A 27,925-nucleotide genomic window follows, 5' to 3' on the forward strand; every position below is an offset into this window, starting at 1 on the left:
TTAACTTTAAAAAAAAAACGATATTCTTACAAAATTCATTACATTTGAACTTATAATAAGAAAATACGATCATACATTGTCGAATTGTGTTCGTTATAACCAATTTAAGAAAATATACATTTTATGAACAGTAAAATACGATATGAACAGTGACGTGAACAGTAATTAACAGTGCTACAGTGCATCGATGCACCAAATATCGAATGCAAATTGCGCATCGATGCACTGCTACAGTGATTTTCCTAAAATATACATAAAACTCGTAAAAATTTAACCGTTCATTACTATGCATTTACATTTACATAAATACGTTTAAAACATTACAACACTCGATCAGAGCATAAATACTTAATTTACCTATTTTGTTTACATGCCAACCTATTTATCACATCATAAAACATACTATCTAATATACTTCTGATCTGACCTTTAAGTGGAGATGTGTTGTTATGTTGAGCTTATAATGGGTCTCTTTGCTTCTCGGTACCTATGTGTAAATCGCTTACACGCTAAGTCATAGAGTTAGAGAGACATATAAATATAATAATAATGCATTCCGTATAAATATGAACATGCAATCTATCCATTCAATCATGTCATATGCAATTCAATATAAACAATAATAATATGGTAACATATAACTATAATAATGTACTTACCTTTGATAACCTTTTATAGGCCCATGTACATTTTTGAGAACTCAAGGTATTCGAGTACATTGAGGTTGTGCACTATTGCTGTCACCACAGCTCGTATGGGGTCCCACTATGGGCTATGAAATTTTGTCCCGAATGACCTATGTATTGTATTTGTCCCGAAGAACCACTCCTTAAGAACCATATACATATTCCAATGGATCAAATATGTCTCAAAAGACCCTGTAAATGTTCTAAAGATACATATACGTCTCGAAGGACCACGTAGAACCCTCGACTCTTGGCATGCCAACTATACCTATAGCTCTCATATCGTATACCAAGGGCATTATTCTTATGTTTCATATGTTCATGTATTCATGTAATTTCTCTTGTGATCACATAGCTCATCATTTATCATATCATATGTGCATTTGAATCTATTCACATATATCATTTATCAAATCATACGAACATATATTTTATGCATGTATCATAGTAATTATCATATGCATGTTCATAACTATTGTACTATGAAAATCAACATAGGAATTAGACTTATCACAAGTCTTATTCTATTGTACCATACTTATTTATGCACTCACCTATATCCCTTTATTTTTTCCTCGATCGATCTTAATTGTCACTTGTTTAGGCTCAATAGCTATATAAATATTATTTTCAAGACAATTATAAGAAGCCTAAACCTTATAATTCGATACTAATAACTTGAGCTAATTTAATGAACCAAAAAATTCAGTTTTCCTTTAGGGGTGTACCGATGCACTATGGATGCATCGGTACACAAATTAGGTTTGAAATTCCCATGCATCGATGCACCTTCAAAATTTATCTTAGTGCATCAGTACACACTCATAGTGCATCGATGCACCAGCCCAGAATAGACTATTTCATCCGAAAATTCCACAACTTTTCATTAAATTCCCTTATATAAAACTCCTTTATACCACTAAACTCAACTACAACCATTTTAACTAACTTTTATCATTCCAATACCTTATTATGTCCCATATCTCATCCAAATTCTTAAAGCTAAGAATCATACCCAATTTTCCATGTTATCCAAACTTAATTCTAACACTTATAACTTCTTATTCTCATAGATGACAAGTCAAATCCAACTTTCAATTCTTATTATAAGCTCTATTTCAAGATTTCACGCAAGAACTCCAAATCTTTAATCTTTCCTAACTCCTTTATCTTTTGATTTTAAGATAACTTAAGCTTTCTTTAAGCTTAGTTATCATCTAATAATCAAAACCCAATCTTAAAATTAACAAATAATTAATTAAACCGAAAACTTACCTATAATAGAGACCTACGGGGAGAAGAAGAAGGAGAAGAAGGCAAGAAGATAAGCTCCCAGATGCTCCTTTAACCCCCCAAGTTTATCTCTTAAATAAGAGATAAATATCTTTTTCATGAAAATACCACCTTACCCTTCAAACTTTTATTCCTCATAATTTAATCCAATATCAGAATTTATCACTTTAAAATTCTAAACTTTTCAAAAATTCTACTTTAATCACTATCTTTTAAACTTTTTACAATTTGGTCACTACCCCATAGTTTGGGATGTTACAATATCATATAAGAAAAAAGTTAAAACAAATTAAAATACTCGAGTAAAGATAGATACGTATAGATCTGACTGTATCAGTAAACGAACAACAAAATTGATGAAAAATACTGAAAACCCATCGACAAGAATATATCAGAGTCGAGCGACGAAAGAAAATTATCCACAAACACAATTGCGTATCCCAATCCAATACGAGGGTCTAAAACAAGAAAGATCACCAAAATAACAAATAAATGTCATATTGATTAATCGAGACGTCACTAAATCCATTCCTGAGGAAAAGATAAAACGAAAAGAATATCAACCGACCGAAAACATACCAAAAGGGGAAAAACATAATTAAAGGAAGAGTCTAAAAAAAGCATAATTTTTAAAAAATAAAATAAAAACAAAACAAAGATATAATATAAGAAAATAAAATAAAATAAGAAGTATCAATATCCATCATTAAGGTTAATATCCAGTTGGCCAAAAATAAAAAAGAGTGATCAACGTAGAGAAAGAAACCTAGAGAGTGAGTGACTAGCCAATTATTTAATGATTTGGATCAATTTACATTTTAAAATGTTAATCGAAAGAATCACAATAATATAATATAAATCAAATTAAGGGTAAACTATACAAATGGTCATTGATATTTGATTTTTTTTATTTTCTCATTGAAGTTTCAAAAATAATAATTTAATCACTAACATCATCAATTTATAATAAAGCAGTCACTCGATCGTTAACCGTCATTACTGGATAACAAAATGCTGATGTAACACATTAAACCAGAGACGTGGCATTATTTGAACATGTGGCGTTCTTGACATGCTTCTTTTCTCGAGTACCAGTCGGGGTGTTACCAAAGGGGAAATCGTCTTCGGACAGAGATTGGAGCTCTTCCACTGACCAGTTTGCGTTTTCCATTTTGACAATCACAGGAGTTCCGTTGTGGCTGCCTTTGGCCCACCACCCAAACGACAACGTCATTGTTTTTTTTTCTTTTTTACCTTTGAAAAACTTGACTGTTGGGTTTTGATCTTGGGGAGATCAAAAGTAGAAAATGTTGAAAAAATATAAATTAAAAGAAGGAAAAAAGTGGTCTGGATGGATTTGAAGAAGACAAAGAAATGAGCTACTAAGTTCAACAATACACTTCTTATTTTTGTGCACAAAAGTAAGCGTTAAAAGAAAAACGATATGACTTTGATTTTGAATATGGAGTCTGGAACTTCTTTCAAAAATAAACTCAAGTAAATGAAATATGCAAGATACCATCACACCCAAAGCATGCCACTTTTCAAGATCTTCTACATCATCATCGAAAAGTATGCCTTTGAGTTCATTGTTCTCGAATTATGTTCGTCATAGATGGCTCTATTTTGCTTCATGTATTAGCACTATCCCAACAGTAAGCTTTAAAAATGTCTTTTCTTAGAATTCATTTTTCTTACTTGTTCCACGAACTTCTCTTCCTAACTTCTATGGGTTTTCTCTTTTCAATAGATTTATATATATTTTTAAGTTAAAGTCGAAGTGGATAGTCTAAGGTGCAAACGCGGTGGCCAAATAATGCCAATTCAGCTGCCCAAACGTACCACGTCAGACTTGAATGACTGATTTGTTATTAAATGATAACGTTAGCGACCGTTTCGTTATTTTTGAAACTTCAGTGGAGAAAACAAAAATTTACTTATACTTCAGTGACCATTTATATAATTTACCCTTAAATTAGTTTAAGATATGTCATGCCAAACTATAGAAATAAAAATTGTGCATCATTTCCTCAGTTTGATTTTGCATATATTTTGATACAAGCAAGCACTTGATTTTCATGCTTTGAAATTGGTGCCTGCTTTCTTGTTCCTTCATTAGGTGCACCAAAGAACATGGGGAATATACATTAGACATTCCCAGTACATCACTCACATGCCAAGGTTTTTACTGCAACAAAAATCCGAATGTCTTAATCTCAGACACCTCTTTCTGATTAATGGCCTGGGAGAGCTTCCTATTTATTGCAACAGAAAAAGGAAAATCAAACCTTCGGCTCCTAACCACTTTATATCAGCAATAATAAAAGGGGGGAAACCACTATCTTTTGAAAATGAATTTAAAAATTATGATATAATTAACAATATATTTAAATAATTTCCATATTTTATAAACCTGGTTAAATTTAATTTAATTTAATTAAAATATCTAATTATTCTCTATTAGTTAAATATATTTAAAAAGTTAAAATTAATTATGATTAACGTGATTCATAATTTATAAATAAGAATTATATTTTCTCACATTAACAATCTCATTTTAGAAAACATAAATAAATAAAAAATGAGTAACCACCGAATTCAAATAAGAGAAAATCGCCTCAGTGACAAAAAAAAAAGTTATAATATACGATTTTAACCAACTTTTTTTGGATTTGCCAAAATGACCAACAAAATCGCAACGCGAAATAAAAATCGCAACGCGATCCCCAGAATCGCAAATCAGTTTCCAAAATCGCAACGCGATTCTTGAAAATCGCAATGCGATAGTACAAATTCGCATTGCGATTTTCCAAAATCGCAACGCGAATATGAAAATCGCAACGCGAACACATAAATCGCAACGCGTATCCGTAAATCGCAACGTGTATCCGTTAATCGCAACGCGTATCCGTAAATCGCAACGATAATACATAAAATCGCAACGCGTATCCGTAAATCGCAACGATAATCCGTAAATCGCAACGAGAATCTGTAAATCGCAACGATAATCCGTAAATCGCAACGAGAATCTGTAAATCGCAACGATAATCCGTAAATCGCAACGAGAATCTTAAATCACAACACTGAAATTTTGGGTATATAACACTGAAATCATAAACTAAATCCCTAAATCGCAACTCATTCCATCTCCATCTATCACTCTCTCCGGCGACATCCGTTCCTATATCCAACGACATCCTTCCCAATCCGGCAACAGGTTTTAGTTTCGCAGCTCGTCTGTTTAGTAAATTAATTTACAACCATGAATCATCTAATGTTGATCATGTTTGATAGATTTGTGTTTTGGAGGGTCATGGGATATGTTCATGGTGTTTTACAATATATGCCTTTACCCATGAATCTTCAACTAAAATTGTCTTTACAAAAGTAACTTATGAAACTCTAATGCTACGTGTTTCAAATAAATTGAATTTAGAGCCCCTAAGTGGATTTAGGCTATCTTATCAGAGAAATGGTAAGTTTATTGTTAACCGACAATGAAGATGTTGAACGATTCATTGCTTACATTAGTGTTTCACAAGATGATGTTACATTGTATGTTGTTGAACCTAGAAGTAGTATTGTTGGGTCAGTAGCGGGTAGTAATCAACTAAGTTTTTCTCAAAACCCACAACCTTTCTCTAATCCAAATTCCAATCAACTTTCAGCACCAAATTCCGGTTTTCGTATTGACCAGTTAGACGATGATGAGCCAACAGAAAAAATTGTGAGTACTAGTCAGTATTCGAAATTTGGTCTTGGTCAATATCCGGCTTTGATATTGTCAATACCGGATTTTGATGATGTTTCAGAAGAAGAAACAGACCCTGCGTGTAATGATTTTGATATTGGTCATACCCGAATTTTGATGATGAAACAGCCGTTGCCGAAGAATGTATTGTTGATGATATGAGGAGGAAGTTACGACTGTGAATGAACATGTTGAACATCCATTCTGTAATTCATATAATCCTGAAGAAGAAAAAGAAGAAGAAAAAATCCCCGAAGAAAAGAAATTCCACGGGCGTATAACTGGAATATGCCAGAATTACTTCAGATACCGGAAGAAGAGTTGGTAAAGAAAGCAGTTGATTGTTACACAAAAGTTATTCGTATCAGAAAGATGATTGTTTTGATACAAAGGAAGACTTGAAGATAGCTTTGTATACGAAATGTGTGGAAGATGGCTATCAACTAAAGTTACAAATCAAGCAAAGATCGTTTCGAACAAGGTGTATGATTGACAAAACTGTATGTGGCGTATGATTGCAAAGAGAATAAAAGATTGCGAAATGTTTCAAGTTAGGACTTTTATTGATAAACATACATGTTCAAGAACCCAAGTTTTTCCTCACCATAGACAGGCAAACAAAAAGGTGTTGGGTGGTTTTCTGGCTGAGTTAATGTTTTTGAATGGCAGGGTATATCGGGACAGAAATTATGACTGACATGAATGCTCGGTTCAAGATTAGTATCATATTCTCAAGCTGGAGAGCCAAATGTTATGCCTTGGAATTGTTGAGGGGGTCGCCAGAAGCATCGTTTGCCCAACTGCCGGCTTATTGTCACAATTTAAAGCTGAAAAATCCTGGGTCGGTAACTCATATCAAACAGATAGAGATGGACGCTTTGAGTTGCTGTTTATCGCCATTGGTGCTACGGTTAGTAAATCATATAATTTTGTTGACTCATTTTTGTTAGTTACATGCATTTCACATTTAAATGATTATATTTCTTGTGTATATATTTTGTAGATTCGTTCGTTTATTACTTGCATGCGCCCAGTTATTATAGTTGACGGAGCACATTTGAAAGGTCGATACCTTGGAGTAAACTTATTAGCAGTAGCCATGGATGCTAACAATGAGATATTGCCAATAGCTTACGGGGTTGGCAAATCTGAAACCTCTGATTCATGGACATGGTTTATGGGGCATCTTAGGGATTGCATAGGTCCTATTAGCAATCTGACAATCATATCCGATAGGGCAAACTCAATTGACAACGCTGTTAGAAGGTGTTTCCCAGATGCTTTCATGGACTTTGTGGTGTTCATTGTATAGAAATCTAAAATCAAGGTCTGCTGGTATAAAAGCACAAATGGACATACTGGAAGTGTTTCGAAAGATGGTCAAGAGTACATCAAACTTGGAGCAAGATATGGTTTCATGACGTCTAATAGTGCAGAATCATCAAACGCTCTAATCGTCATTCCCGGAAATTACCCATTACTATGTTAATGGAGTTTTTTCGAGCCTCTATTCAACAGTGGTACTACAAGAAAGAAACCATGCAGGTATTATTTCTTTGAATTCGTAACTTATCATATTATATATTTTACTAGTATTGTTTTATTTAAATTTAGGAACATTGGAACATCGTGTTACACCATGGACTGAAAAAAAGATAACGAAACGTGTTGTGAAGTCAACGTCATGGAGAGTTGAACCATGTTCAAACACTTTGTTTCAAGTACTGGATAATAACTTAAATGGGCTAGTCGATCTAAATGCAAAGATGTGTAGTTGTATGAAATGGCAAACATTGGTTATCTGTTGGCCATGTTATAAAAGTTGCTCTCATTTAAACCAAGATGATCAAGCGCATACGCTATGGATTGCTACACTACAGAAGTTTATCGACAGACTTATGCCGAGATTGTCTACCCTATTCCACATCCTTCTGAGTGGGACATACCAGATGACTTACAAACAGTTTTGCCACCAGCCATGGACAGAAGGCTACCTGGCTGACCAAAAGTCACGATCGTATACCGTCTAAGGTGAAGAGAAGAAGAGATCGACATGTAGTCGGTGCAAGGAAGTGGTCATACAAGGTTGACATGTGGATCACCAGTGCCATCAAAATCATCTTTTCCTCTACCAAATGGATCCTCATCAAAATCCAAGCTCATATGGTGTCAAGCAAAAGGCAATCATCTTTAAATCCCAATCACAATTGGCTTCACCTTTTGGGACTGTTAACTTAGGTGATTTTTAAATGCAAATGTTGTATTATGGATTTATGAACTTTTAACATTTTCAGTTGAATTATGACTCAGGCCAACCATTTTGACTTAACCAACTCTTGTTATTCAGTTGTTATCACTATTAGGCATGCATTTGACTATCGCAACACGGAAATTACAATCGCAACGAGAGAATCGCAATGCGAAATGAAAATCCCAACATGAAAATCGCAATGCGGAAATGAAAATCGCAACGAGAGAATCGCAATGCGAAATGAAAATCGCAATGCGAAATGAAAATCGCAACGAGAGAATCGCAATGCGAAATGAAAATCGCAATGCGAAATGAAAATCGCAATGCGAAATGAAAATCGCAATGCGAAATGAAAATCGCAACGAGAGAATCGCAATGCGAAATTAAAATCGCATTGCGATTCTCCCGTTGCGATTTTCATTTCCGCATTGCGATTTTCATTTCGCATTGCGATTCTCTCGTTGCGATTTTCATTTCGCATTGCGATTTTCATTTCGCATTGCGATAGTCATTTTGCCTTCAACATAATGCAGATTGAAATCAACAAAATCACCATTACATTTCAATCAATTAAACAAGCACAAATAAGAATTATATTCACATCAATTACACAAATCAACTTTTACAAATCATCTTTACAAATCAATTAAACAATCAAAAATAAGCAATAATTCTTATTTCCGATCATCTACTATTGAATCAACTTTTACAAATCAATTAACAATCAAAAACAATCAATTAAACTATTGAATCAACTTTTGCAGCCATACATCATTTTCACGCAGTTCACTTCTGAGATTAACCTGCAGAACCAAACATTTGCTCAACAACACTTTCTACACATCTAAACCTACAAACAGCAAATTATTGAATTCTAGGTACTTAACCAAACATTTTCAAACCAAAGTATATAAACTTACCAATTGTTTGGACATTTTTATAACGCGGATGCAGGTAGGCAGCGTCTCGTATATATCGATTAGCTATATAATGTCGAAACCACAAGCCTACTGCAGCTCTATCTCTATCGGTGGAGGTAGATACTTGATGCTTCCCGTCGTCAAACGCTCCAACGCCAAGCATACGAGAGACCACAATCTCCTCTGGCTCCGCTCGTTTGTTGTGGCGCGGTCTCGTCTCTAATAACTGTAATATGAGCTTCTTTGGCTTCTTGTTTCCAGAACGAGTCCAATAATTGATCGCATCCAAGAATTTAGCCAAATGAGAGCTCCATCCCTTAATAACATCTCTTAATCAGCCAATGATATGTAATTTATCATGCTGTCATACACTATTGTCTTAAGGGATGGGAGCTGAAGCTCGCGAGAATCCAATGTTTACGTTCCAAAACAGGGATAAACACCTGCAATCAAGTATAATTCATTCATTTGCGCACTTATTTCATAAAACCTTTAAACTCAATCTAAAATAAATACTAACCTTATCGACCTCCCCATGCAGGATAAAGTTTAGCTTGTCCATTGCCCAAATCAAATGATTCATCTCGTGCATTCTTCAATGAACGGCGTGAAAAGACGTCGGCATAATTGTATATCGTATATTTTTATTTTTTTAAGTTTTCTTATTATTAGAAGACGTGTCACCCACGCATCGATATGCTGTTTTACAAAAAAAGACATATTAGTGACTACATAATTAAAAAAAAATTAATCAAATTGAAATATAAGAAAATATAAGACTTACCCCCCCATCGAAATAGCCATTGTCTTCGACCCCTAATAATACGCCCCACCAAGACGATCAAGCAACAAAAGATATCATCGGTGAGCTTGCATATGTTAGTGAAACACCCTGGCTCTGCTCATGTAGATAAAAATCAACAGCGGTCTTAGCCCAAAGGGTGTTATCCAGAATTGTGTCCGGTAGTTGTTCCCTCTCCTCTTCAGATACCGGTATGGTACTGGCCGGTAACTCATACGAGAGCCAACTTGAATCCATCATGTCCGGCACGTCAGAGGGTTTCTCAAGAAGCCTACATATGACGCCATGTGAATCGGGCTCTTGAATGGTGGGAGGGACCTCTTCAATGATGACAGTGCCTCTTGAACGGTGGGAGGGGACTCTCGAGGAATGATAGGGGGGGCCTCTTCAACGATAGGAGTGGACTCTTGAGGGATGACAAGCGAGTCGGGCTTCTTCTTGCGGTGTCTTCGCACTATTGGGGTGTACGGAGACTTAATAGCACGTGCACGCTGTCTGATGCGTGAACTCCGTCGTGCAAGCATAACCCGACGTAAAGCATCCACTCTATCGGGCCGCTAAATAATTAAATACAAAATCAGTAAATAAACAGACATGATATTTAAACAGTGAAAACAAAGACAAATATGTTTCAAACTTGCATTGTATTCACCCAAGTCATTATTCTATCATAGTTCACAAAATGCATCAGATAACAAAGAAAAATATGTTTCAAACTAATACCCTGAAGTTAGTATTTGTCTTGTTTTGTCTATTGGTTGAAGTAATGCAATACATTCAAGTTTCATTTGCAGGCAAAGAAATAGTTTTACTTTCGCAACACGAAACTTAAAATCGCAACGCGAAACCAAATCGCAACGCGAAATGAAAATCGCAACGACAGAATCGCAATGCGAAATGAAAATCGCAACGAAAGAATCGCAATGCGATTTTGGTTTCGCGTTGCGATCTTGTCGTTGCGATTTTGGTTTCGCGTTGCGATTCTGTCGTTGCGATTTTCATTTCGCGTTGCGATTTTGGTTTCGCGTTGCGATTTTAAGTTTCGTGTTGCGAAAGTAAACTATTTCTTCTTCTGCAAATTGAAACTGAATGGATTGCATTACTTCAACCAATAGACAAAACAAAGACAAATACTATTTCCACAGTGTTAAAGAATACACAGTTTAGCAGAATTGGCAGCAACCGAACAAATTTACTTTCAATCAAAGACAAACAAAGACAAATACTATTTCACAGTGTTAAAGAATACACATTTAGCAGATTGGCAGCAACCGAACAAATTTACTTTCAACCAAAAGACAAAACAAAGACAAATACTATTTCACAGTGTTAAAAATACACAGTTTAGCAGAATTGGCAGCAACCGAACAAATTTACTTTCAACCAAAATACAAAACAAAAAAATACTATTTCACAGTGTTAAAGAATACACAGTTTAGCAGAATTGGCAGCAACCGAACAAATTACTTCAACCAAAAGACAAAACAAAGACAAATACTATTTCACAGTGTTAAAGAATACACAGTTTAGCAGAATTGGCAGCAACCGAATAAATTTACTAAGCAATCTAAGTGAAATGGCTAATCTAGTGAAATTACGAGTAAATTTATCATTAAGTTAAATATGGAAAATCTTAAACTTACTCGTTGCGTAGAGTATGAACCTCATTCTGCAACGATACTATCATCTCACGTAGAGCGGCAACCTCACCACGTAAAGTTGACACCTCCACACGCCATGCACCATCGTTATCGCGTAGAGTACCGATCTCCTCACGCAAGGCATTGACCTCATCACGTAACTCCCTTGACTCATCCCGTTGAGGTGAGGTGGAGAACAGGGAGATAGGAGTCGTGGCATCTTTGCCGGTCGCCTCATGAGGTGATGGTGGAGAAGAGGCTCGATGATGTGACGGATAGGTGATGGCTCTCGTTCTAGAGGTGTATAGTCGGGTCGATCGGTGATGGCTCTAGGTGAGGTGATGGCTCTCGAATTGGAGGAATGGATGCTGCTCATCATCCGTGCCATCAAAAAAACTCTGACTAGCTTGCCACCAATCAGTGGCAAGCTCTTCCTCCATGGGTGTCAGTCTTTGTAATGGAATGTTGGCCTCCTAAAATATAAACTCAAACAAAGTTAAACGTCTACTATTAATAACTTGTTTATATATTATGAAAGTATTTGTGTTTAACTTACATTATTTATTGTCGCATATGGTATTAAGTCTTCCCAATCCAACAGAGTTTTCCTCTTCCAGGAAATAGCCCTGGGAATATCATTTGACGTTTTTATTGCATATGTACGCATGCTGGGGAAAGCCTCGAATATCCAAATCTACAAACAATATAATAACAAAATTAATTGTTAAATAATTAATATAATTTTAGAAACATTATATAGAAATTCTTACCTTAAAGGCCCAAACAAAGCCTGACAAAGTGTATTGGACCCATCGCCCCGCAAACTTTTGCGGTCATCAAGGCAGACGACAACTTAGTCCAGGTACTTTCCATATACGAACCCCACGGAAACAGATTCCATGCATTCAGGTCCTCTACCAATATTATTAGCTCCCGATGATAGGTTGTCTGGCCTCTCTGCCTAAAAAGCCGGCATACACAAGTAGAAGGCATACTCGACAACATCGACGTCATCCATCCGAGTGAAACCAGCTTTCTATTAAACAATTTCTTCAGGTCGTCGACTGTAGGTTCGGCTTCTCCATTGACTCATCCGGAAAAACCCGGGATAACCATGATGGGCGGGCGATATGACGAGTGTACCGGCCTACATCATCGTGTCCGAATCGTAGACCAGTGATTAAGCAGAACTCCTTCCGCCCAAAACAAGTATACGCTGGTGGAAAATGAAACCATATCTCTTCCTCACCGTTGTATACTGTCGGGTAGATTTGATGTCATGGTCTGAAGCCACAAATGGGTCAAATTAGCATCTCCACCCGGATGCTGTACTCTCAGCCATGGCCCGAAGCAGGTTTCCTCAAACAATTGTCTTTGAGCAGGTGAAAGCTTCGAAGCAATTGTAGTGGCCAGGCTGACTTATTTCTCAAGGTCAATTGAGCCGAAAAAATTTCTACAAAAACAATAAACATACCAAGTTAGATATACCAAAACTACACTGTGAAGATATACCAAAACAATAACATAAAAAGTAGTAGTTATTCTTGAAACTAAAATTGCAACATTGTTTTGTCTTTTGGTTGAAATGAAAATCGCAACGAGAGAATCGCAACGCGAAATGAAAATCGCAACGCGAAATGAAAATCGCAACGAGAGAATCGCAACGCGAAATAAAAACGCAATGCGATTTGGTTTCGCGTTGCGATTCTGTCGTTGCGATTTTCATTTCGCGTTGCTATTCTCTCGTTGCGATTTTCATTTCTCTCGTTGCGACAGTCATTCTCTCGTTGCGATTTTCATTTATCTCGTTGCGACTCTTCTGCAAATTGAAACTTGAATGGATTGCATTACTTCAACCAAAAGACAGAACAAGACAAGACAAATACTAACTTGAAAATCGCAACGAGAGAATAGCAACGCGAAATGAAAATCGCAACGACAGAATCGTAACGCGAAATGAAATCTAAGTGAAATGGTTAATCTATTATTGAAATGACCAGTAAACTTATCATCAGTTTCAATATGAAAAACCTACATAATGCAAACATTTCAAAATAAAAATAATTAAAAAACTAACCCTCGGAGGTTGATTTTCCATTTCTGAATATTGTGAGGGATTTCTGACGTGAATGGTTGTGAGGGATTCGCCGGAGATGGGGACGGAAATCTTCGGAGATGGGGACGGATTTCTTCGCCCGTAGAGAGTGAGAGATGGAGATGGGACTGAGTTGTGATTTTAGGTTTTAGGTTATGAGTTGCGATTACGGGATTTTGTCTTAATATTCGTTTTTGTAATTTGAAATAAATACGCGTAGCGATTATAATGGCGCTTAAATATCGCGTTGCGATTTACGGATACGCGTTGCGATTTTGTATTATCGTTGCGATTTACGGATACGCGTTGCGATATACGGATACACGTTGCGATTTACGGATACGCGTTGCGATTTATGTGTTCGCGTTGCGATTTTCATATTCGCGTTGCGATTTTGGAAAATCGCAATGCGAATTTGTACTATCGCATTGCGATTTTCAAGAATCGCGTTGCGATTTTGGAAACTGATTTGCGATTCTGGGGATCGCGTTGCGATTTTTATTTCGCGTTGCGATTTTGTTGGTCTTTGACAATCCAAAAAAGTTGGTTAAATCGTTATATTATAACTTTTTTTTTGGTCACTGAGGCGATTTTCTCTTCAAATAATGTGCTGTTTCTGAGTTGATGGGCACATGGGCAGCGTCAACAACTCCACAACCGCGTTCCTCACTACCTGTTCAGAATGTCTGAACCTGCCCGCGTACCTGTATTTCTCGTTCATTTCCACTTTCCTACTAAAGAAGAACAAATTAACAAAAAAGAAAGGAACGAATCTTCAACGTGTTTTCCATGCGATCCCAACTTTTTATGAATCGTATGTGCAAGATTTCTTGAGTGAAATGGGAGCATTGGGTTTCTTGGGATCGTAAGTTATGTCACATTCGATTTTCTTGGTGAACTTTGGCTTCACCAGTTTCCCCAGCACATAAGCTCTTGATCGGACAACGAAGCTCAGTTTCAGTAAAACTGGATGCGCCGTCGTTCCTGTTGAACTGCTCAAACTTGCTCCACTTCCGTACAATGGAACCTTGTTTCCCATAACCGTTTACAGTTACAGACCTTTGGCTCTTCCTCGATTGATAAAACCTCTTCATCTGAAACTCCGCGATTCAATGACTTTACACTTTAATTTAATGAAAATGTTGGTGTTTTTTTTTTGGAACTGGACTTACGGTTCCTGAAGCAACGTTGATTTGTGAATATGAGAGATCAATAGGAGTTGAGGTGACATGGACCCCAAAAAACGTTCCAGTGTTGCGATAAATCATTTTCACTGTGGAGTTCATGGTGATCATATCTGTAGCCACCACTGTAGAATCCGAACCAGCTTGGATCTTGAATTGCTCAAATTTTATACTCTGCAAAGATGAAATAAAGCAAATCAATCACAACCCATCTCGTAATTCAATCTAAAAAGCTCAAAAGAAACGACTGAGAGATGGCGGCAGATTTCCTTCATTGTAATCTTGGGATTTTGGGGTCTGCTAGCTCCCCAGAGAATCAAAGAAAACATTGAGAACAAAATGAAGAAGCCAAGAACAAAAGCTAAAAAGTAGCAACGCCGAGGAAGTCCCTTCTCACGTTCTCCATCATCCAGGAGCCCTTCTTCTTCAATAACATCCCATTCTTTCCACTGCTTATGTGCTCCCCTAGACGACCCGTCGTAAGGCAACACCTTACGGGATACGGATTTCAGCGACCCTGAAAACCGACTCGATGAGGACTCACGCGAGTGGTGGTCAACGGAGGCGTGGGAGTGCGGTGGTGACCCCATGGGGCTCAGCACTGGTGTGGATTGGCGGTGATGGGGCGAGACTGGTTACCTCTGAGTCTGTCTTGGCGTGCATTCTCGGCGTCTCACCCAACACTAACAAAAAAACAAAAGAAAACTTTCTATTTTTGCAACAGTCGATATAGCAGGGGCAGGTATGTTTTATTGTTTGGATTTGCGTGAGCTTTTGGTGATGAATTTATGGAGTTTGTTTATCAACTGAGAGGAGATAGAGAAATAAGTAAATATTTTGTGTGTAAACCTGTATAACGCGAGGAACATAATTTTAATCTGCCTTATAATAAAAATAAATGATATGACAACAAACGTGGGAGAGGTAGTCAAAAGCGAAAGTTGTTATTTTGTGAGTGCGTTTTTGAGTTGGGGCGAGGAAGGAACCAGGTACCCATTAGTCATTACAGACACCCATATTACAGTTGGCACTTGGCCGCTCTTTCTTCATTGTTGCCACCGCACCGCCAAACTATTATTGTTCTTTTTAAATGCAAAACAAGCAATTTCCAAACAAATCCAATTTGTCAGCTGATGGGCCATTGAACCCGTAATGCTAGACAAGCCTTACATATCATCTGGCCCGTCACCCATTTTTCAAAATTTGGTGCCCAATTTTAAATACCAGAAATTCGAAATTGTACATTGCTGAAAAACCAGAAAATTGAAAATAAAACTGAAATCAAATGCATAAAAAATAGAAATAAGTTGATATAATTATTCCCCATAATAGTTTTTGCATCATTCGAATTTGATTTTTAGTTGTATTATTTTGAGTTCCCCGTAATAAAAAATTGACACGCACCAAAATGTTATTTTTTTCTTTTAAAAGGATGTTTTATAACTTTTCAAAAATCGAAAAATTATAAAACAAAACAATCCGTAGAAGCCTTCTTAAAAAATCTTCCAAAGTTTATATGTAGGAAAAAGAGTTCCTCTACATGATACGAAGGTAACAATAGACAACAATTAGCTCACTCGAAGGCACTCTTAAGCCAAATCAAACGAAGGTAACAATAGACAACAATTAAACATTGGTTTACACAGCAGTCAGCAGTAACCAATGACCGGAGGCAACTGTAGAATCAAAATAGAGTAAAAACTCTAATTGATCGAGAAGAAGAAAAACTCTCTTTAGAATAATCTCACAAAATTACAAAAGGGAATAACTCTTAAGAAAGCTTTCAAATGCTTATAATTAAGTTTGATTGTTGGATAATAAAACTCAAATACAAGTAGGGTATTTATAGGTTACAAGAAAACAATCTAAACCACTCATTAAAATAATCACTAAATAATCTAAACCATTGAAATTAAAACATGAGAAAAATACTTAATTTTCACCTAACTAAATTGATGTAAGCAATGACATCAAAACTAAATTGATGTAAGCAATGACATCAAATTAATTTAAGTGTGAACTTATTTAGGCTAATACTGAATTTTCAACACTCCCCCTCAATGTTAGACTTCATTCTTTGAATCACGCCATGCTAACGACGGAAATGTTCAAACTTTCCAACACTCAAGCTTTTTGTAAACAAGTCAACAATTTGTTCATCTGTCTTGATTTGCCTCATCTCAATCTCTTATTGCAAAACTTTTTCCCTAACAAAGTGGTAATGTACTTCCACATGTTTAGTTCTTGCATGAAAAACAGGATTCTCCGCCAGCCGAATTGCCGATTGGTTGTCATAATACAACGGAATTGCATAATCTACTGGTTGATGTAGATTATTCATCAACTGTATCAACAATGTACTCTATTGAGCTGCCATTGTTGCTGCTCGATACTCAGCTTCAGTGGTTGACAATGACACCGTTGGTTGTCTCTTGCTACACCAAGAAATTGTTCCAAAGCCAAGCTTAAACACATACCCAGTTGTTGATCTCCTGGTGTCATGATCTCCTGCATAATCAGCATCACAATAACCAACTAACTTGCAGTCTTCACCTTTCTTGTACAAAAGACCATAGTCAATTGTACTCTTCACATATCTTAGTATTCGTCGAACTGCTTCCAAATGAGGCTTCTTTGGATTTTTCATATACCGACTCATCACACCAACTGCATAAGAAATGTCAGGTCGGGTCAAGGTTAAGTAGATCAGACTACCTACCAAATTGTCGATACATTGTTGCATCTTCCAAATCTTTTCCTTCATATGCACACATTTTGATATTTGGTTCCATTGGCATTGAAGTTGACTTGCATTCGAGCATTCCAAACCTCTTCAACAAATCTTTAGCATATTTCTGTTGACATAGAAATATTCATTCGTGCGTGCGATCAACCTCCAAGGAAGTGCTTAAGTTGTCCAAGTTCCTTCATCTGGAAACGAACTAATAAATTCTCCTTTGTCTAAAGAATTTCTGTCTCATCATCACCGGTTATGATTAAGTCATCCACGTAGACTAGCACGATAGCTAGCTTACTTTCATTGACTTTGACGAACAAGCTAGAATCTGCAGGTGTTACTGAATAGACAATTTTTGTTAGAAATTCAGCAATCTTACCATACCACGCCCTCGGTGCTTGTTTCAATCCGTAAAGTGTTTTTCACAACTTACACACATACTCAAGATGATCTTGACTCTGAAAACCCATTGGTTGGGTCATGTAGATCTCTCGATCTAGCTCTCTATGAAGAAAAACATTCTTCACATCCATCTGCCACAAATTCCAGTCTTTGTTGGCTGCAAGTGCAAGTAGGACTCGTACGATTGTAAGTTTTTCCACTGGACTAAATGTTTCATCATAGTCTAGTCCATACTGTTGAGAGAAACCATGAGCTACCAATCGTGCCTTGTACCTCTCGATTGACCCATCTGGACGGTGCTTTATCTTGTAAGCCCATTTGCAAGATATGGGTTTCACATATTTTATCTTTGGCACAAGATACCAAGTTTGATTTTGCTGAAGTACATCGATCTCTTCTTTCATAGCTGTCATCCACTCAGAACTCTGCGATGCTTCTTCGAACGTCTCAGACTCTGTTACTTCTTCAATTATAGCTGCATTAGCATATTTAGGATTTGGCCTTCGTATTCTTGTTGACCTTCGGAGTTGAGATTGTGGAATTGATTCTTTTGTTTCATTAGGCCCACCTTCTTCATTTGGTTGTTGATATACGCCAGTTTGCCAAGGATTCTGAGTCACTCTTTGTTCGAAATCATCGCCATTTGGATCTTCTGATTCATCTGAACTTGTTTGGAGTTAAACAACATGCTCCCTCATCTTTTGTAGTAACTTGTCTCCAAATTCTCTCGAATCTGGCAACACCTCCTTCTCCGAGGACCACCAAGAAGATGTTTCTTCAAATACCATATTTTGTGTCATGTAACATCTTTCACTAATTGGATCACAACATTTCCACCCCTTTCTCTGGCTGTCGTATCCCACAAAGATACATCTAACAGCTTTCTTGTCAAATTTTCTCCGTAAATGATCAAGAACAAACACATAACATACACAGTCAAATACTTGAAAGTAGCTAACTATAGGTTTTATATTCCATAGTTTCTCAAAGGGTCAAACAAATCCTAACTTTGGTTGAGGAAGTCTGTTGATCACAAAGGCTGTAGTCCTCATTACTTCAGCCCAAAACCTTCTAGGTACGTTCTTTGCATGTAGCATACTTCGACAAATTTCTGCAAGATGCCGGTTTTTTCTTTCTGCTACACCATTCTGTTGTGGCGTGTTGGCACAAGTGTACTGATAACGTATTTGACACCCCCTTAGGTATTGAGAGAACTCGCTTGATCTATATTCTCCTCCGTTATCTGTATGCAAACAACATATTTTCTTTCCTACTTCTCCTTCAGCTGAGTCTCTAAACTCTTTAAACTTTTAGAATGTGTCAAAATTTTCTTTCATAAAGAAAACCCACACATACCTGGAGAAGTCATCAATGAATGTTACCATGTACCGCATACCACTAATTGACTGTTGCTTAACCGGTCCGAACACATCAAAGTGAACCAACTCCAACGGTTCTTTTGCTTTAAACTTTGACTCATCATATGGTAATTGGTGTGCTTTACCATACTGGCATCCCGCACAGACTGTGTCTGTTCTCACGTCTAGTTGAGGAAGCCCCTTAAGCATCTACTTATTCACCATCACACTTAGCTTGGAATAGCTAACGTGACCTAACCGCATGTGCCATAGATCTGATGTCTCATTTTTCTCGTCCTGTCTACATATGCAGACTCTGCTGACATCACGTAAATTGACTCCAAACGTCCTCCCTCTATTGTTGGTGTTTCTGAGATTTTGACGTCATGATAAACCTTCACGTCTTGGGGACCAAATAAGACAATATGACCTGATGATGTTAGTTGAGCCACAGATAACAAATTTTTCTTCATTCCTGGGACATGGTAAACATCTTGAAGTTGCACCTGGTTAGTATTATATCGAGGCGTAATTATCGTCTTACCGATGTGAGTTATCGGTAACCTTGAGTTGTCAGCTGTCACCACCACACGACCTCCATTATACTCAGACAGGTTTTACAACTTCTGTTTGTCGATGTCTCATATGATTTGAGCAGCCCGAATCTACGATTCAATCATTCTTGTAGTCAATTCGTTCTGGTGTTGTTACCGTGAGAGCTAATTCTTCTTCCTCCATAGCAAATAATGCTTCAGTATCCCAAGCATCTTCACTATTCTCCTTCGAACTGGAAGTAGCAGTATTACTTTCAACATGCTTTTTCTTGGTCCAACAGTCTTTTGCCATGTGACCCATCTTCCCGCAGTTGTAACATTTGCCATCGAACTTTCTACTATTACTGCGATTTTTGGATGCTCCCCCTGAATGAGGGCCTCCCTTTCCTTGGTAATTTTTCACCTTGTCACCATCCATTTTAGATCCACTGCCAGTGTACTGCTGAAAAGTACCTCTGCTTTTGTTGGTGTAGAGCGCTTCCTCTTCACCTTTCAGCGAGACTCCTCCCATTTGCTTGGCCATGGCTTCTTGACCTGCAAGCAAATTTTCGAACTCAACAAGCGATGGTTGTGTCGGCCATCCTTGTACAGCGACAACAAACCCTCGATATTCGGGTCTCAAACCATGGACAATTATTCTTTTTATCCTGGCTTCCCCAATAGCAGCTGTCGGATCTAATTCTGAAATTTCGCGGCATATCAACTTCACCTTGTGAAAGTATTGGACAACCGTCATGTCGCGTTGTGCTATTGATAGAAGTTCATTCTCGAGAAGTTGCAATTTTGTATCGTTCCTCTTCGAAAAGAGTGTAACAAAAATGTCCCATGCTTCTTTTGGTATTTTAGCATCCCGGATGTGCTCCAACATTTCTTCTTCAATTGTGGTCTTTAAAGCAAACATTGCTTTGCCTGCTTTAATTTTCCACTTTAGCAAGATGCCATTGACATCTTCTGCCGCCGGTTGTGTAACTTCACCACCACCGACAACCTCCTAAAGGTCTTAACCTTGTAAGTATGACTCCATACATGTTGCCCACGTGTTGTAGTTTTTGTTGTTGAGCTTCTTGATTCCTCCAACTACTTGAAGATCACCCATCTTAACGGAAAGACTTTGACTACACCGAAAAAGCTTGAGTAACAAACGTGCAGAGTACTAAATTACTCTAAACACAAAGAAGCTCCACAAGGTTTGTAATAACCCCGACAATAACTCAAGAAATATTTTCTGATGTGGAAGATCAGTTAAAAACTACAGCCACAGAGCATACTCGGAATTTCAAGAGACCTTAAAAACGTGGCTCGGATACCAATTGTAGAATCAAAATAGAGTAAAAACTCTAATTGATCGAGAAGAAGAAAAACTCTCTTTAGAATAATCTCACAAAATCGCAAAAGGGAAGAACTCTTAAGAAAGCTTTCAAATGCTTATAATTAAGCTTTGATTGTTGGATAATAAAACTCAAATACAAGTAGGGTATTTATAGGTTACAAGAAACAATCTAAACCACTCATTAAAATAATCACTAAATAATCTAAACCATTGAAATTAAAACATGAGAAAATACTACTTTTTCACCTAACTAATTGATGTAGGCAATGACATCAAAACTAAATTGATGTAAGGAATGACATCAAATTAATTTAGGTGTGAACTTATTTAGACTAATATTGAATTTTCAACGGCAACCCCATCAGCGACCCACACACTACAACACAGAACAAACAACACAACACCGGCACAAGTAATCGAAGCAAAGCTGAAGCCAATGCCCAATGGGAGCAACCGACCCAGATCTCGTCGTCAATGCTTTAGACTTGATGCACCCTCAATCGGACACCTACTGAAATACAAAGGGCGCACAACACTGCGATCCACACCAGAATCTCTTCCAGAGATTAACCACAATAAACAATATGTTTTGTATATTATTTTTAGTTTCCGTATTTTTCTTTCTTTCAGTTTTCTTATTTTCCCCTCAAATAGGTTCAACGTTTTATTTTATTAATTTTTAAAACTTTAATATTGTTTTAAATCATTTAATTTAAAGTAATATTTTTAGAAGGAAAAAAAAAACATTAGACATAGATGAGTGTACGATAATATTTTTATTGTCCTTAAAATTTTATAAGATAACAAAAAGAAAGGGTTTGTTCTATGAGTTGAAACGCAGGGTGCAAAGAAGAACATAGTAATAGTCAAAGCTTTAATGTTTATTAGATATGCATGTTTAAGACTGAAAGTTGCTGAAATGGAACGGTACAAAAACCTTAGTTATCCGACAGACGCAGTTGCACAGGCTGCAACTACCAAGTTTAATCACAACAAGAAGAGACAATCTACTTTAGGTAAAGTAAATTCCTTATTCAACCCAAACTTAAAAGACCACTTGTTTAGAAAAACGAGTTTGTCATTTTTCTATACTGAAGCCTGCCACGACTATGGGACTTCTCACAACATGTTTTCCTCCGGTATCTTCCCAAGTGAGCTGACCAAAAGACACTGCCTCAGTCATCTGTGCTGGACCTTCATACTCACCTTGAAGCTTTTCTTCTCGTTTTTTGCCGTGAAAACCAACGTATCTGGCGCGATAGTTACCTTGACTTCCTTCATTGGTGACATTGTTGCTTTGTAAGTCGAGCTTCCTTCTCCTACATTAGTCACCGTTCTTTGAAATTCTTTGACAGTTCTTGAATTTGGTTTTGCATCCCCGTCATTGAAATATGCAATAAAAGAAGGGTAATTCAGATCGAGGGACGGGCTGGAACAGTTGTTTGAAGATGATCTTGTGATGGTTTTAATTTGTTGTGCTGTGAATTTTAGCCCACAAAGGAGATTCACGTAATCTTCAACTGTAGCATCGTATACGAGCCCCGGGTCCAGCGCTTTGTTGGGATTGATATGACCTGCTCCCATGGCTAGTGGACTTGCAGGCTGGAGATTGTCCCCCTGATCCTTGATACGACTACCCGCGTTGTCGATGATCAGATGTAGTCATCAAAGCTGATCTGATGGCAGCAGGGCTCCAATCGGGATATGCCGCTTTCAGAAGCGCTGCTACTCCCGTCACATGGGGGCATGCCATGGATGTCCCTGAAAGTAAATTGAAGTCGGTAAAGATCAATTCCTTATTTGAAAAAGCCACTGGGATGTTTGAAGGCCATGCAGCAAGCACTGCGTCGCCAGGGGCCATAATGTCAGGCTTCAAAACAAACGGACAACTATAGGATGCCCTAGAGGTATAGCTAACAACAGTTGGTGAAGGTTTAGTGCCAAGGAATGTTTTCTTGAAGTCAATGCTGGCTTTTGGTTCAGTGTTGCTCTTGACGTACTCCACGACGGAATCACCGTCTTTTTGTTCTAAAACAAGTGCTGGGAAAGGGCTAGGGAAGAAGAAATCCAAGTCACTGTTATTCGTTATGAACACACCAGCTATGTTTCCTGCAGCTAGAATGTTGGTAAACTGGTGAATGAGGGAATCATTCTTGCCCGGATCTTGGCACACAACAATCTTTTCCCAAGTTTCTTCAATACTCTGGTATCGTCACATGCGCCCATGAAATCGGGAATTGGCTTGACGAGAAATTCCCTACATAGCGGGCCACACCGTTCATTGAACCTTTGTTTCCAAGACTTATAGTTCCTCCGATTTCTCGATCCATGGTACAGCGGCGACAGTTAAAACCCAAGGCGTGCCGTTGTGTAAGGTCTTCAGGTATGGCCCTTCATTTCCAGCTGATGTTGAGACGAAAATGTTTCTCTACGGCGGCAAATGTGGCAATCGCAATAGGATCTTCATACAAATCGAGCTGATCTATGCCAAATGACATGGAAAGAACATCAACACCGTCAGTGATTGCTGCATCAATTGCAGCAATTACATCACTGGCGTAAAATCCTTCGTCCCAGAGGGCTTTGTACATCGCCACCCGAGCCCCTGGGGCCATTCCTCTGGCAGTTCCCATGGCATAGCCAAAGTACGATGCATCTTCCACGTAAGTTCCGGCAGCCGTTGTTGAAGTGTGGGTCCCGTGTCCATATGTGTCTCGTGGAGAATTCACTGAGATGGTGACATTTGGATGGTGAGCGATCACACCTTTATTGAAAAACCGCGCACCAATGAGCTTTTTGTTGCACATTGATGAGTTGAATTGGGTGCCACTTTCGCATTCCCCTCTCCACCTCGATGGAATTTCACTCATTCCATTATCATTAAAACTTTGGCTTTCAGGCCAGACCCCTGAATCAATCACCCCAACAATGATATCTTTGCCGAAATCCGACACCGGCCAGGCACCATTGTTGGAATTCAGGCCAAGAAATTCGAAGGAATGAGTGGTATCGACCTTGACAAGTCTATCTCTAACAGAGAAACATACCCTGGAGTGTTCTGCAAGGCCTCGTGCTCTGCGGTGTGAGACTACTAAGCCTTGAATAACGTTCTTATAGCTATAAATAAGCTTAGAAGAGGGGATTGTTATGTTGGTTTTATCTCCGAAGTTGTCTGATAAAGATGCAAGGATGGATGAGTACCAGCTTAGCTGCCCCGATAAGGCTTTGGGCATGGCTGATAGGTCCATGTGGACGATATAATTATCAGCATATGCTAGCTCCGTATACACAAACGAGATGCTAAAAGAAAGCCAAAGACACAAGAGTTTGGTATGATCAGCAGCCATGATAAAGAATCGAAATTTGGCAACCGATAGTTTCTGAAGACTAATTGTTACTAATTCAGTAAGCTTATATAGAGATTTGGGGAAGTTCTAGGGGAGGAATTTAGCATTGAGAAGAAGAAGAAAACCCCCGAAAACTTCGTGTAAAAAGTTAGATTAACATCAATGTTTGATTATTAAGAAAAACATCAATGTTTGACGTGGTCAATTAAAAAATTAAATTCATTTCAATAATTGTTGCTATTATTCATATTTTTTTTTGTACTTTTGTTAGATGACGTACAACATTTCTTTTAGAATATTGAAGAGATAATTAAAAACCGTAAATAATTTACATTTATAGTAGTTACAAAAGAAAATTATAAAAATTTGAAAGATTCTGGAGGCAAATCCGGAAAGGCCTCTAAAAGTCTTTAATTTCCATTTCATCCTGCTATCTATGTAACACATTAATAAAAAAAATATAGACTTTTTATAAAAAAGCTTAAACATCATTTAAGAAAAATCAACAATTATTACAATCACAAGAAATATTGGAAAATTTTATTAGATAGTACTCATAAAATTCTTAACTTATCATAATTTTGTTAAGTAGTTTACTACTTAATGTTGATATTTTTGTCTTATTTGTTGAACGATATACAATATTTGTTGTAATCATAAGAAATTTGATGAGATTATTAAAATAATAAATAATTGACAACATTAATTGTGGTTATAAGAAAAATTATGAAAAATTTAAAATGTTTTATTTTTAATAAATTTGGTCAACATTTTTTTTATACCTATAAATGTTTTTAATTTTTTTTCTGTAATCATAAAAAATGTTATAATTATTGACTATAAAAGTTTCCAGAACTTGTTCCAAGTAAACGCCTCTAAAGTCTGTCTTTCTAACACGTCCGTAGAAACCCTACCTCACTTACCCAACATAATAATATATTGACTCGTTTGTCTCGAAGCAGAAGATTGAAAGGTCGATTTTGCAAGCACATATGCAACACGTAATTCTTATAATTTGGCTCTCATATTTTGTATTTATCAAATCTCTTGGGTTTCTCACGCCATAATAGGCGGGTTGGTAATTGTTATGGATTTTGTATTCTACTGAACAACACCAATCAACGACTAAATACTATTGCAATCTTCTTGCTATACCATAGTTGCTATCAATAGAACACCTTTGAGTCGAGTAAAAAAAATTCAAGTTATTTGAGTTTATCAGTTCTATTTTATAACTCGACCTTGCTTTGAAATTTTTCCGAGTCAAGTCGATTGAGTTTCTGTTTAAATTTAATTATAAATATTTATAATATTATAGTTTTATTTGATTCTAATGTAAATGATTTTTTATAACCATATACAATACATATATATTTCTTCATTCTTTTATATGTGATATACATGTATCATAGAGAGTTGAGGGACTCGATTCAAACTTGAAAATCAATCCACTAAATACTAAAAAATTCGAGTTTTATTTTATAACTCGATTTGAACTTAAATTTTTTTCGAGTTGAGTTTATGAAATTACAACTCAAAATCAATTCAAATCAAGTTTTTTCAAATCAAATCAAATTAAAAAAAATTAATATTTTAAGTCGAGTCAAATTTTATTCACTCCTACCTTTCTCCTATTAATTTCCCTCGGGTCATTGTTGTCAATAGTAAGTCCTCGCTGATATTTCCTTCTACGTAACATGGTTTATTTTCTTAGGATAAATTATAAGTTTAGTATTCTAATTATCACTTTTGTTTTATTTTGTGTACCCAATTATTCTTTTAGTTCATTTTAGTCATTCATCGTTAAAAAATTAATAATGATATTGATGTTTCATCATAAAGGTAATACTACTTCATTGTTATAAATAAAAGTAAAAATATCACATTATCAATTTTCTTAAATTTTTTAATGATGGATGACTAAAGTAAAATCAAAACTTAACATTAAATATACTTTTTTTAAAATAATTAAATAATCAAAACAAAATAAAAATAATAATTGAGATGTTAAACATATAGTTTACTCTTATTTGTTTTTCCAACTTGTAGTTTACTCTTATTTGTTTATCCAACGTAACACGGTTCACTCTCACTTTCTATTCATTTTGCTTTAATACCCTTATCAATTTTATAATAACATTTTCCTTTAAAGACTTGAAAATCTTTTAATAGCTCGAATGACTTCGAGACTATCTATTTTCACTTCAATAATTGGATTAAATTATTATTTAAAAAAGGAATTCACAAATTTATAAAATTAATCAATATTTTGATAATTTCCTAATTATATGTGAATAATATTCATGATATTATGTGCTCAAGTTTTCATTTTTAAAGCCACAGCTTATGTAGTTATTTTTATCTCGAGCGGTGGGAGGTGAACATCAAGCTAACTGTGTGCGTTTTCCATTGCTTTTATTACACGTAAACCATGGACTGGTTGCTCCAGGTCCTAATTAGCATTAATTTTCTATACGTTTCTATCGACGTTCATATTTCTTCCATTGCCTCCTTAGTCACGCATTTAACGTATAGTCTCTTTGTCTACTTCTCCATAATTAATGATATGATAGCAATTCTATCTTCCAAGTCTTTTGCCCTTTACTTAGGAGGCTTTAATAAAATTTTGATAGAGACTCTTATCTTTCAATAGTTTTAGGTCTTTTTAAACATTACATTATTTAACTATTACTTTAATAATTATTAAAATGTGTAATTTAATTATTTTTTTACTTTTTATATTCGAATCAACGTATGATATCAATTTAATATTTTAATAATAATATACATGATCGTGGACGTGGTTTGAGTCCTAAAAAAATACATTTAGTTATTTTATTTAAATATTTATGTAAATATAAAGAGTAATAATATATATACGTGTTTTCTTCTTCATGATTTTGCCTTCAAAAAATATTTTTTATTTAAATATTTTTTATAAATATAAGAAGACTAAGTCATTCAATATACTTTTTATTCTTAGTAATTTGAAGTTTTCTTATTGAGGTGGCTTTTTAATCCATTTGTATCACGAAATTTAATCAGTACTTTTTAATCAATATAGATATAAAATAGCTATAGGTAAAATATGTTTATAAATATTACTGCAACAAATAATTGTCATTGTAATGATAAAAGGTATGTGTATAAAAAAAATTAGTCATGTTTGAGTCCTAAAACATGAATTATAGTAATTTAATTAAATATTTATGAAAATAAAAAATAGTAAATAACAATATTTGTCATTCTTAATATATATATATACATATGAAATAGAAAATGAATTTATCTTTTTTTATTACTATTGATGATTCAATTTTGAAATGAGAACAAAATAAAATTAAACATTAACTTTAACTAAAAAAATTATAAAAAAATATAATATAATTTGCACTTATTTTTCGGATGAATTTATTCTCTAAATTACTTTGAAAGAAATCACATTGAACTTTTACTATAAGTCAATAATCCTCCATAACATGAGCGAATCTTTAATAAATATTTATTTAAAGTAAATGAATGTTTCCGAATGTGTAATGAAAATAAAAAAATACTGCAGAACTAATTTACACCAT

The 27,925-nt window shown here is 36.0% G+C and overlaps 1 protein-coding gene and 1 pseudogene across 1 annotated transcript; both read right to left on the reverse strand.

Moving 5' to 3' along the window:
• Positions 1–14,188: 14,188 nt before the first annotated feature.
• Positions 14,189–15,231, reverse strand: LOC120190854. The gene is made up of 3 exons (XM_039193893.1): positions 14,892–15,231; positions 14,611–14,796; positions 14,189–14,532 (listed from the first exon to the last, which is right to left on the reverse strand). The coding sequence occupies exons 1-3, from the start codon at positions 15,210–15,212 to the stop codon at positions 14,314–14,316; spliced, it is 726 nt and encodes a 241-aa protein (XP_039049824.1). The 5' UTR covers positions 15,213–15,231; the 3' UTR covers positions 14,189–14,313.
• Positions 15,232–21,900: 6,669 nt separating this feature from the next.
• LOC120191024 lies at positions 21,901–24,418 on the reverse strand (annotated as a pseudogene).
• Positions 24,419–27,925: the final 3,507 nt, after the last annotated feature.

The sequence above is a fragment of the Hibiscus syriacus genome, unplaced genomic scaffold (genome assembly GCF_006381635.1).
Source record: "Hibiscus syriacus cultivar Baekdansim isolate YM2019G1 unplaced genomic scaffold, ASM638163v2 tig00116964_pilon, whole genome shotgun sequence".
Taxonomy (NCBI): Eukaryota; Viridiplantae; Streptophyta; class Magnoliopsida; order Malvales; family Malvaceae; genus Hibiscus; species Hibiscus syriacus.